The sequence below is a fragment of the Topomyia yanbarensis genome, unplaced genomic scaffold (genome assembly GCF_030247195.1).
Source record: "Topomyia yanbarensis strain Yona2022 unplaced genomic scaffold, ASM3024719v1 HiC_scaffold_208, whole genome shotgun sequence".
In the NCBI taxonomy this organism is placed as follows: domain Eukaryota; kingdom Metazoa; phylum Arthropoda; class Insecta; order Diptera; family Culicidae; genus Topomyia; species Topomyia yanbarensis.
The window spans coordinates 52,066-64,321 of NW_026683391.1; the positions used below are offsets into that span (position 1 = coordinate 52,066).

A 12,256-nucleotide genomic window follows, 5' to 3' on the forward strand; every position below is an offset into this window, starting at 1 on the left:
TTTAATGAGACCACGCCTAGGGACTAAAGAAAAATATTTTAACAGCTTAGGTTTATAAAAAAAGAAAGGAAAACCATTTCCCGTTTTTGTAAGCCAAAAATACATAAAGGGACTGATAAAAATAGGGGAATGAACAAAAAAAGACATTTAAGTTGTTTCTTTCGATATAATTTCAAACGAAGCCACTCGCACAACTCAACTGAAAATGTTGGGATTTGCAACAATTTAAAAAAAAATCAAAGCTTTTGAGCAACTTAGTGGAATCTCTTAAGACAGATGTTTTCGGTCTAATTCAACTCTAATAAAAAATCTTCAGTCCAAAGAAAATTTCCATTTGCTACAACCTTTTATACAGAAAACAGGTCGGTAGGTGCCTAGAATCTAGGTCCTTGATGCGTGAAGGTAATCGTTTTTATTTACATGCGGATGTTTCGATAAGCCGTGAATACCTTTTTACATGGGTGCGTTTCAACTTCGTCTCATCAGAAACCGACACTAACTATTTGTCGGAATAGAACGTGATGTCCCGTCCGAGCAGAAGTTCTGTTTATGCCGATAAGACACAGTGAAGCCGAAACTTGTCTTGGCTTAGCAGGCCTATGTGAAAGCACTAAAGAGAAAAAATTGGGTAAACACCAAAATTTCTCACAAGTACGAATTTTTTTGGTAAAACCAGTCTTTGCACTTGAAGGGCACAAATCCTTACTTATTACATGGGTGCGTTTCGACTTTGTCTCATGTAATAAGTAAGGTCTACGGATACAGCTGTAGATTGCGCGCTGGCATCCCCCAGATAAACATTCGCACTGGAATACCACCAGCTCGGTTGTTCCGAAAGTTGCTTTGGACATGACTTATATACTCGCTGAATGCACTATTTCGGACAGTTTTGTAATGAAGTTTGACGAAGAGGAGTTTTGTTTTCGTCGATCTTGTGACGATATTATCGCTTGCGTTATTTTCGGAGAATGCATGCGTAGACGACGAAGCTTGGAATTCCACCACGGATACTTGAATGGCTGGCGTACAAAATGGAAAAAAACTTCTACATTTCCAAATTAACATTGTTTTGATTCCAAAAATACATTATTTTATTAGTAGTTCATTGACCCATTGTTGCCTAGAAACAAAATGATCGTGACATGTACTACTTTTCAATTCACGAGCATTTTCGTAATTCGGGGAGCTAACCCCGGGGGTACCTAGCGTCCAAAAGGGGCTAACCCACAATTCACACGTCCTTTCCTTATCTTTCGTTTTAGAGTTATGGTGTCTTTGGCAAAGTTGTTGTGTGACATCTAGCGCTTTATTTGATCATTTCACATTAGTTCGGAATTCAGTCGCCAGGGCCATTCAAATGGGAGTGATGGTAGACGATCGGCTAAACTTTAATAGCCACATCGACACTATCACGGATCATTCCGAACAATTAAGTGATCACCAGCAGCAAAAACCGGAGAGTGTTCACATCGGTGCTCAGATACGCAGGACTTGCATGGATGACGGCACTGCAGACGAAGAGGAGCACATCTCGGCTAAATAGCATGTTCATGCTGATGGTCATGCGGATGTCTAGCGCGTATCAAACTACCTCGTCAGAGGCAGTGTACGTGATAGTTGGAACAATTCCCATAACCCCATCACTTGAAGAAGATAGCGAGTGTTGTAGGGATCGAGGCACGAGAGGAGTTCGTAAACGAAGTGGCAACATCAGTGTAATAATGCTGTGAACTGTAGATGGATTGATCGACTAATTTCATGCCAGGCCTTCGGATCGTCGAGGCACCGATTAACCGGAAGTCACACTTCAACCGGGATCATCGAACTGACCTTGGCACTCGACAAGGCAGTCTACTGAAGTGAGATAAATGAAGGGCACACCTGAGTAGACTAGATCCACCGCCGGGGAATAGTCTGAGCGTCACGAATCGTCAATGATAGGTCATCGGGGCGCCTGAGATCAGGGGATCCTCCACTCGAAATCGCAGGACTGACCTCGGCAGCTGATCGACCAGCCTCACCATAACGGTTCCAAGAAAACTTTCGACGTCGAGAAATTTCTACATCGGTACGATCTTGAAGTAACACTGGCGAATGGTTGTCGGGGTGCCTGTGAACTGGAAGTCCTTACACCCAGAACCGCAGCACCGACCTCGGCATCTGCCCGGGTAGCATTGGTTGCGGAAGATTTACCACTCTTGGGGATCTCTTCGTCGGAATAGGAAAGATCCACCGTCGAGGACTATTCCCATTAGTCCGTAGCGAATTGCCGGCTTGAATCGTTGGGGTACCACTGAACGGGACGCAATCCTCCACCCAGAATCGCTGGACAGACCTCGGCACTCTGCCGGACAGCATCGAAGCAAGGCTATCTGCACCGTCGGGGACTACGCCGAGTAGCACCGAACGCGACAAACCACCAGTATAGGATCGTCGAGGCACCAGTGAAGCGAAAGTCACCCTCCAAGCGGAATCGTTGGATGGATCACGGCATCCAACTGGTCAACGCAGAGATGAACGCATGCCGAAGCATAGGAGTGTGCAGCAGTAGGACTGATATGGCGGTGATGGGACCAGCGAACTATCACGACCAGCCAGACCTGGAATCAAGCGAAGTGTATGAACAGGTTTACTTTTTCGATGCAGGCTCATGCGCAAAGGGAGGCTTTCGGGGGTACCAACTCCTGTCATGAGAGTTTTGAGTCACTTTTGAAAATTTCTTAACTTCCTGATCGGGAATAAAAATGTTATACTGCGAGCCGTTTTGATACACAATTCTAGAAACAAGACAAGTTTTGATTTTAACAATAGTTGTGAGTACATCAGGTCGATCAGAGAACAACATGAACTCGGAGAAAATCGGTCTTGTCTATTTCGCCGTAGGTGATCTCTTCGCTAAATAGGCTGATACCTAAATGACTAACGAAAACGGGCATTGGTATCGGGAGAAATTCCGCCGCCAGGAAACCCTCAGCACCAGCTGAGTAGATAATAAGGAACGAGTATCGCTATGAAGGATAAGAAACCCAGCGAAGATAGTTGTAAAGAGATGTGAGTTGTTATGTTCGACATCTCTAGATTCATTCGCTTCTCGGCAGGTAATATATGCAGCTGATATGAGCCGGTTAGTTATACCACGAAAGTTAGACAGCAAGCAAGAAACTGCATCAGTGAAGAAAACCACGAACGATTAGCACAAAATAAAAAGAGCAAGAGCATAATCTATCCTGAAGTAGACATTGTCCGAATTTATTGTGCCAATTAGACACCAGAGTTAAAAATAATCGAAACTTCAGCTCTGACGGCTGAAAATGAACTTGATGCGACTCGTGGTGAATAGAAAAAATATTGCATTCATGTTATTCATTCAGTTGAATATCGTAAAATAATGTTCATTTCACTAATTATCTAGGCAAATGTTTTCAAATGCCAGTAAAGCTTATTTTCAGCTGCGTCACAGAATATTCCAAATGAATGCGGCCGAATATGATCAATTTTCATTCGATGAAATTGAACATTTGTAACTCTAGTCGACACAAGACTTAGGACTCGGGAAAAATCTTCAACGGTTAAGGGATTCTATACCTTCCTTATACAGGGTGTTTGGTTCATGAGTAAGAATCTCTCAAAGGGTGATTTACTGTCATATTTGGAGCAAAAAATCGTTCTACACATACCATCAAATCTCAACCGTTACAGAGTTATTGAACTTTTTGTGTAAAAAACTTGTTTATCTTAAAACACCTCTAACTCAAAAAGTATACCTCATATTTTAAATCTTTTAGTGCCATTGGAAAGGTGAGAAAATTTTCTATTGAACAATGTCCTCGTATCTTTCAGATAATAGTTCTAATTACCTTTTAGTTTTAAAGTAGTTAAAAGTTAGTGTTTTTGATGAGGTTTTTGTTAATTTTCTCAAAATAATGAATTATAATTATAGCAATATCTATTATCCAAAAGTTGGGTTTGAGGACGATTCATAATTTGTTCTTCAACATAATATTCCTATCTCTTTTCGTTTCCTTGTAATTTGACTTCTAAACTTTTCCTGTAATTGATTTGCAAGTTCTTAAAAGACTCTAATCTAAAAAATATGCTTTATATCGTTATTATCAGGCCTTCATTGGAAAGCTGAGAAAATTTTCTTTCGATGTATGTACAGATATCTTTTAGTTAAGTGTACTACATGACTTTTTACTAGTAAAATAACTCAAAATTTGCGTTTTTTGGTGATTTTTGTAATTATTCTAATTATTAATCAACTAAATTTATCGTCACTATTGTTCATTTGTTGCCTCTTAATATTCTCTACAACTTGTTATTTGACACTTTAGCCCTATCGCTTTTCATTTCGCTGCAATTTAATAGTTAACACAGGATGGCCTCATCACAAATGCAGTGGGTTCGAAATCGTTGTTTTTGCATATGAAACGAGAAGATAAAAATGATTTTGGTTCGAAACCAAAAGGGATAATTGAATGGAGTCAAAGGAAGAATTGTAGAACTTGCTGAGATGCATTAATTCCATGATAATAATGGTGAAGTTTATTATTTACTATTTTAAGAAAATAACGAAAATGCTAATAATAACACTAACTTTAAACTAATTAACTTCTAAAAGAATACTAAATTCACTTAACTGAAAGGTATTGATACATTTTTCTCTGCAAAGTTTTCCTGGCTTTCGAATAAATAAAGAAAAGGTACAATAAGTGCCATACTTTTTCAATAAGAGCTAGTATTAGTGAATATAAGATAAAATATCCAAGTTCAATAACCCAAACACATGAAAACAAGACAAGATAAGTGTATCATTTCAAAGAACAAATTATACAACTTTTCAAGACTAACAATTTGAATTATTAAATAAGTGATGTTAACTATTAAGAAAAATCGATCAAAATTGTTGAATTTTAAATAAATTACTGTGAAAAGATTACTTAACCTCATTAGCTGAAACATTTGAGGACATTTTTCAGTGGAAAATTTTCTCACCTATCCAATGGATCTAAAAGATTTGAAATACAAAGCATATTTTTTGAGTTAGAGCTATTTTAAGACAACTAAGTTTTTACCACAATAGGTTCAATAACTTAGTAACGGTTAAGATTTCATGGTATGTGTAGAACGATTTTTTTCTCCAAATATGACAGTCAATCATCCCTCAAGAGGTTCTTAACCATGAACCAAACACCCTGTATAAGGAACGAAAAAATCAAAACCCCTCCTGAAGAATTTTCTGCGGACGGGCCTGCTCCGATGTATACTTTGTTCTGTTTAGTCGCATTAGTAACGTTGTACTACTGACATTGAAAAAGCTAAAACCAATCAAGTTATTCAATAAATTGTTAACTCGACACTGATCGATGTGCGAGCTGCTGCGTTTTACGAGCAATACTAATCTCCTTCAAGCTGTTGCTTTAAAGCAAATATCGTTTGTTCCCCCAAAAACCCTGTGCCTTCTAGTATGTATGATATCCAGTGAACAAATTTTACACAAATTTTATTTAACAAACCTGGCAAACCTCTCCCCCACCACCAACATCTATTTTTTTTAATTCGTATATTTACGGCTATCTTCCAATTGCGCCGTCAGCCACTCAGTCAAGCACAAATGTTCCAACCCATTCAGATACGGAAAGTAAATTTTCCCCCGTGTCAAACACAGAATTTCCATAACCTTCCAACCAACTTACCCAGCATAATGGACTGGTTAATTGATGCTAATGACTCGCATCGAGAGCTATCCAAACAAACCGAGAAATGCGCGGAAAAAGTTTCATCTTCAACCACCCAAACTAGTAAACGCAATTTTCAAGTTGGAAAAATAATCACCGGGAGCCACAACCGAAACCGGAAGAAACCGGCTCGAAAGCGAAAACAGGAAATCATCTTCGTGCAAACTTTACTCGACGAATCGAAGAATGGGCTATACTTAAAGGGTACCGCCCTTCGATAGACAAACAAATTTCAAACAATCCGAAGCCCGATGATTAAGTGAACCTGAAAAGGACATTTCTCCTCCGAGGATTGCATTGTTTCCATCCGAGCTACGCTTTTCTATATTTAATTTGCAGCTTCCGTTTACTTCTTCCCAAGGTTCTTTCTACACGGGCTGGAAAAGAGAGATTGTTTATCTTGTCGGTGGCAAATATAGCACAAAGCTGCTGCCAGCACTTTCCCATTACAAAAGTTTGGAAATGTTTCGGATTGTTGGAAAAGTGGTTTTATTCCAAGTACAACATTTGCTTAAAACATTTCGGGCTTCTGTTCGGGTTTGTGTGTCTTCCTAATGAAAAGTAGTATTCCTTGTCTAGTTTCGACTGTTACTTCAATGACTACTATCAAACCGACAATCCTCCACAGAATTAATTCTCGCCCTTTCCAATCGCTTTTGGTACGTACGATGATGCCGATTTGTAACGGCAACGGACTCCGATAGCGCTCATTGGCATAAACGATTTCCAATTTTCCCGTTCCGTTCGAGAGACACTGTTTTGCCATCAGCGAACGAAGCGTGGCAACTGAAAAACCGAAAACCAAATAGGATAACAATTCTCCATCACCAACTTCCGCCGTTCATCTGTATGTATGTAGTATCTCTGACTGCCTGAGGGGGAGAAATTTCGCCCTTGCCACTAACTACCAGCGTTTCCTTCTAGTCAGTATAGAGAGCAATGGCATCCATTTCATCAACAATCCACAGCATCACCGCGGACGGGGACGTGATTTGAGCTCGAATGAGTTGATGTTTTTCTCGCTGATGCCAGATTCGGTAGCTGTTGAAAGCAAGCGGAAATGGAAGTGGCACGGAGTTTCTGCTTTTGCGACAAGAAGGAGCTTTTTAATGACAAGCTGAAGCTTGAAGATGATACCAAACAAGCGCGAAGTGTTTGGTTTCGAGGTTTTGTAGGACCAATGAAGAAATACAACAAAATAATCGGTTTGCTATTTGGGAAGGTATCGTATGAGAGATGGTGTCTATGCGGTTATGTCAGAAAGTAAGAGGAACAGATAAGTTCTAAGTGTTAGTTCAATAAAATTTTGATCTACGGTGGGTTTATTGATCATCTACCACTCAATTAGGGTTTCGTGCACATAAAACCCAATTGTGTTTGTACAAAGGACTACAATCGTGACTTCTGACGAATCCCCACATTGATTGAGATTTCTTTTTACGTCCGCTTTTTTGGGTAGAAGAAGAAATAGATTTGTTGGATGACCTCATTTTGTTTAGTTTTTCATATGCCCTAGCTATAAGAAGGACCCTAAACTCGTATGTAATAGCTATCGAGGCGTAATGATATCGGTCTCCTCTGTTGAGTTCGGTTTAGGTTTAGGTTTAGGCTGAATTCTTTGTCGACGAATTGCAAAGCGAGATTTGAGAAGAACGATTAACAGCGACTCTGCAAATCAAATTGGAATAATTTCGGGAATACAACTTGCGGACTCACCGATGAAATTTTGGTTGGGGAGAGGGTGTCTCAGTGTCACGTGAAAACCTGTATCTAACAGGCACATCGGACTGTATGCTGAAAAATTTCCAAGGGGCTTACCTGGCTTCGCCAACAACACCAGCTTTCGTCGCTTCCAGATATCGGGAAAATTATGATCGTCGATACAGTTTTACGTATCCGGGTTCGTTAGAATTGCTGGCCACGTTGGGAATACCGTATGGTCACGGGACCTCCTTGGTTCTCATGATTTTTTCCACCACTATCAGCTCCTCATTGATTACTCGAGCATCTTCTTCGTAGTCATCCTGAGCCCTGTACGTTCATACCGTAAAAATAGCGTTTCTACGATGACGCTCATCCTCTCCGGGTATCTATCCGGTGGTACTGCCGGTCCTCTTATGTTCGCAATGGCAATTCTATAGGCGTCGCCCACGGATTTTAATTTGACGTTGCGGTAAAGCTCCTCTAAGTAGGCTTTCTTATTGAGCTTGATTTCCATGTCAAATACGGCTGTTGCTACTCTTTCAGCGACGTTGTGGGCCCTATGAATGTTCCTCCGGGCTCGGTAGCAACATGCACGTAGATCGGCAATCGCCGAATTCTACCAGAAGGCTGGGCGGCGACTGTACCTTGGTTTATCCTCTATTGGCATGGTTGCATCGCACGCTCTTGCTATAGCTGTTATCACTTCATCTGCACTGAAGTATTAGTGATTGCACTCACGCCACAATGCTTGAAGGAAAATTCTTTTCGTTGTATTTCACATCTGCTCGTTTGCTTGAGTCATACACGCTTCCGACTGTCTATCGCTTCCGATAGTGTACCGAATCGCTTGGTGGACGCCGAGCGTGTACTTCTCGCACATTCAAATTGAAATTTCCTTTCAGGCCGTGGTTGCAGAAGGTAACGTCAATAACTGATTCTCGATCTTCCCGGTGGTAGATGCTGGTTTTATCAACGTTGGCAAAAATTACGTTCACTCAGCCAAAACATACAGTCACCTTATAAGTAGGGTTGTTGCGTAATATCACCGGCTGCTGTCCGGGAAGTGAACTCACTTCCCGGACGCGGAACAAGTAGCGAAATCAGCACGAAAAGAACTGTGTTTCGGACGGTTTCAAAAACGCACTTTACTCGTCGAATTCTCAGTGAGAAGTGAAGTATAATTCTCGTTTTCGTTTCCTTTCCTACCTTCATTACATGTTGGATAAACTCGGTAGGAGATTTCCGCCACTTGGCTGACCGTTGGTGCAAAAGACTGATGTACTCTTTTGACCAGCGTTTCCAAAGATCGTTGATGGATCGCTGAGTCGCCTGGAAGTGGGAAAGGCGATTAATGGAAATATTAGAAAGATCTGGTTCGAGGAGGCAAAAGACAGATTCGCCCAGAATAAAGTGCGCTGGAGTGAGCACGGATAGATCTTCTGGATTATTGGATAGCGGTGTTAAGGGTCGAGAGTTCAAGATGCCCTCGGCCTGATGTGGATGGATGTGCGTAGATCGTCCAAATGATACGGTGAAGACCCCATGATGCGGTATAGATGATGCTTGAACGCCTTCACTTTTATTTATTTATTAACAGATTAAGGCCAAAGTGGCCTGTGCCGTATACAAAAGATTCCTCCATTCCACTCGGTCCATGGCCGCGCGTCGCCAGCCACGCAGTCTGCGAAGGGTCCGCAAATCGTCTTCCACCTGGTCGATCCATCGTGCTCGCTGCGCGCCACGTCTTCTTGTACCGGTCGGATTGCAATTGAGAACTGTTTTCACCGGGCTATTGTCCGACATTCTGGCTACGTGCCCGGCCCACCGTAGTCGTCCGTTTTTCGCGGTATGACAGATGGGCGGCTCCCCCAACAGCTGATGCAACTCATGGTTCATTCGCCGTCTCCATGTGCCGTCTTCCATCTGCACTCCACCGTAGATGGTACGCAGCACTTTCCGTTCGAAGACACCAAGTGCGCGTTGGTCCTCCACGAGCATGGTCCAGGTCTCGTGCCCATAGAGAACTACCGGTCTAATCAGCGTCTTGTAGATGGTCAACTTCGTACGACGGCGAACTCTGTTCGACCGAAGTGTCTTGCGGAGGCCAAAGTAAGCACGATTTCCTGCCACGATGCGTCTACGAATCTCTCTGCTGGTATCACTGTCGGCGGTCACCAGTGAGCCCAAGTACACGAACGCTTCAACCACCTCGATTTCGTCGCCACCGATGCAAACTCGAAGCGGGCGGTTCTCATTCTCTTCTCGTGAACCTCTTCCTATCATGTACTTTGTCTTCGACGTGTTGATGGCAAGTCCGACGCGCTTGGCTTCTCTTTTCAGTCTGATGTAGGCTTCCTCCATCTTCTCAAAGTTTCGTGCAATAATATCAACGTCATCGGCGAAGCCAAGTAGCTGAACGGACTTTGTGAAAATCGTACCACTCGTGTCGATCCCTGCTCTTCTTATTACACCTTCCAGCGCGATGTTGAATAACAGACACGAGAGACCATCACCTTGCCGTAACCCTCTGCGTGATTCGAAGGGACTCGAGAGCGTCCCTGAGACACGTACTACGCACATCACCCGATCCATCGTCGCCTTCACTAATCGCGTCAGTTTGCCCGGGAATCCGTACTCGTGCATAATCTGCCATAGCTGATCTCGATCGATAGTGTCGTATGCGGTTTTTAAGTCGATGAACAAATGATGTGTGGGCACATTGTACTCGTGGCATTTCTGCAGTACTTGACGAAGAGCGAACACCTGGTCCGTGGTAGATCGTTCGCTCATGAAACCCGCCTGGTACTGCCCCACGAACTCTCTTGCAATTGGTGATAGTCGACGGCATAGTATTTGGGAGAGTACCTTGTAGGCGGCGTTCAACAGGGTGATTGCTCGGTAATTACAGCAATCCAGCTTGTCGCCCTTTTTGTAGATAGGACACACGACACCTTCCATCCACTCCTCCGGTAAAATCTCCTCCTCCCAAATCTTGGTAATCACCCAGTGCAGCGCTTTAGCCAGTGGCTCGCCACCGTGTTTTAGTAGCTCGCTTGGTATTCGCCTTCACTGCCGCCTCCCATAGCCCGTCGAAGTGCGGTGCTCGCGGGGAAATAAACTGGAATTCAATGCCTTTCTCCAAGCACTCGTTCGCCCAATGACTGGATTTCAGCTGTTCGATGAATTGTTGTCGCATCTCCTTAACTTCGCGAAACGCGCCGACGAACGAGGTGCTGTTATCGCAGTGTATTGCGCGAACGCGACCGATTCGACTGACGAAGCGTCTAAGCGAATTAACACACGCGGCTGCTGACGACCCGGCGACAATGTCTAGCACCACGGCTTTTACGGCGAAACAAACGTACACTGCGACCCAGACTTTTACCGAAGCGCCCCTTCCCGCGAGTAGTCGAACGAGAAACGGCCCACAGTAATCCAGCCCCATATGTTCGAAAACTTTCGCTGGTGTGATGCGTGTAGCAGGCAATGGTGCCATGTACTGCTCACTTACCTTTGGATGACAACGGAAACACGTCACGCAATGGTGGACTGTCCTTCGAGCAAGGTCCCTGCCACGAACTGGCCAGAAGCGCTGCCTGATTGTCGCGAGTAGTTGCGTAGGTCCGGCATGAAGTGTTTGATGATGGATCGATCTAAGACCATCGGGAAACGGCTATCGTAGGATCCTGGTAGCTCCGAAAGACGTCCATGGATGCGACGTAGACCAATTGAATCAAACATCAAATCGAGGTTCTTGGTGGGCGACTTGAATTGAGCATCCCTTAGTGAACGTTTGCCTCCATCTTGACAACGCAAGTATTGCAGCTCCACGTTGAAGGCAGTTTGTTGCGAAAGGCTGATGAACGATTTTAGGGCATTATCGTATTCGTGTAGCGTTATCTTTCCTGAATTACGATCTTGTTTGGCAGCTCTACAGTTAGATGCGAATCGCTTGCAGTAAGCTGTAATCCTCAGCAGTGGAGCAAGTTCTGAATATGCATGGATCAGTGAATCATCAGGTGAATACACATGAAGGGCAACGGTTGACTTGCGTTCGGTCACTTGCTGCTCAATCATAGATGGTGACAATGCAAAAATTGAATCTGGCCAATCTTCCGCTGAAAGTAACAGGCAAGGTGGTCCACTCCACCAAAGAATATCCTGCAGTAGCTGCTGGGGCTCTGCTCCTCTAGATATTCGATCTGCTGGATTGTCTGTGGTAGGGATGTGACGCCACTGGAAGTTCTTAGTAAGCCGTTGAATTTCTGCGATGCGGTATGACACGAATAACTTCCATGTAGAAGGTGGGGAAGTTATCCAGTGAAGGACAATGGTGGAATCTGTCCAAAACGTCACCTTTCCAGTAAATTTAGTCGAATTGAGAACACTATCAGCTAATTGGCTTCCCAGGACAGCAGCACACAGTTCCAAACGTGGAATTCTGAGCCCACCTGCTGGAGCTACACGAGACTTGGCGATAAGAAGGTGGCTTGCTTTTGTACTACCGGCAGTTGAAACGATGTAAATGCAGCACCCGTATCCCTTCTCAGAAGCATCCGTGAAGCAATGAAGATCGTAGCAATCAGAAGGAGAGCCTAGAACCCATCTAGGCACACGAAGATTTTTTATGACTCCAATGGATGCTCGGAAGGACAGCCACCAGGATTGTAACTTATTCGGAAGCTCATCGTCCCAATTCAGATTCTCCTGCCACAACTGCTGAACGAACATTTTGGCACTGGCGACTACTGATCCGACGAGGCCCAAAAGATTGAAAAGTTGAGACATCTCAGAGAGAGCGATGCGTTTAGTCA

At 43.5% G+C, this 12,256-nt stretch overlaps 1 protein-coding gene across 1 annotated transcript; it reads right to left on the minus strand.

Moving 5' to 3' along the window:
- Window positions 1-10,976: 10,976 nt before the first annotated feature.
- On the minus strand, window positions 10,977-12,173 carry LOC131694953 (uncharacterized). Its single transcript, XM_058983500.1, has one exon. It carries the CDS (start codon window positions 12,171-12,173, stop codon window positions 10,977-10,979), a length of 1,197 nt encoding a protein of 398 aa, XP_058839483.1.
- Window positions 12,174-12,256: the final 83 nt, after the last annotated feature.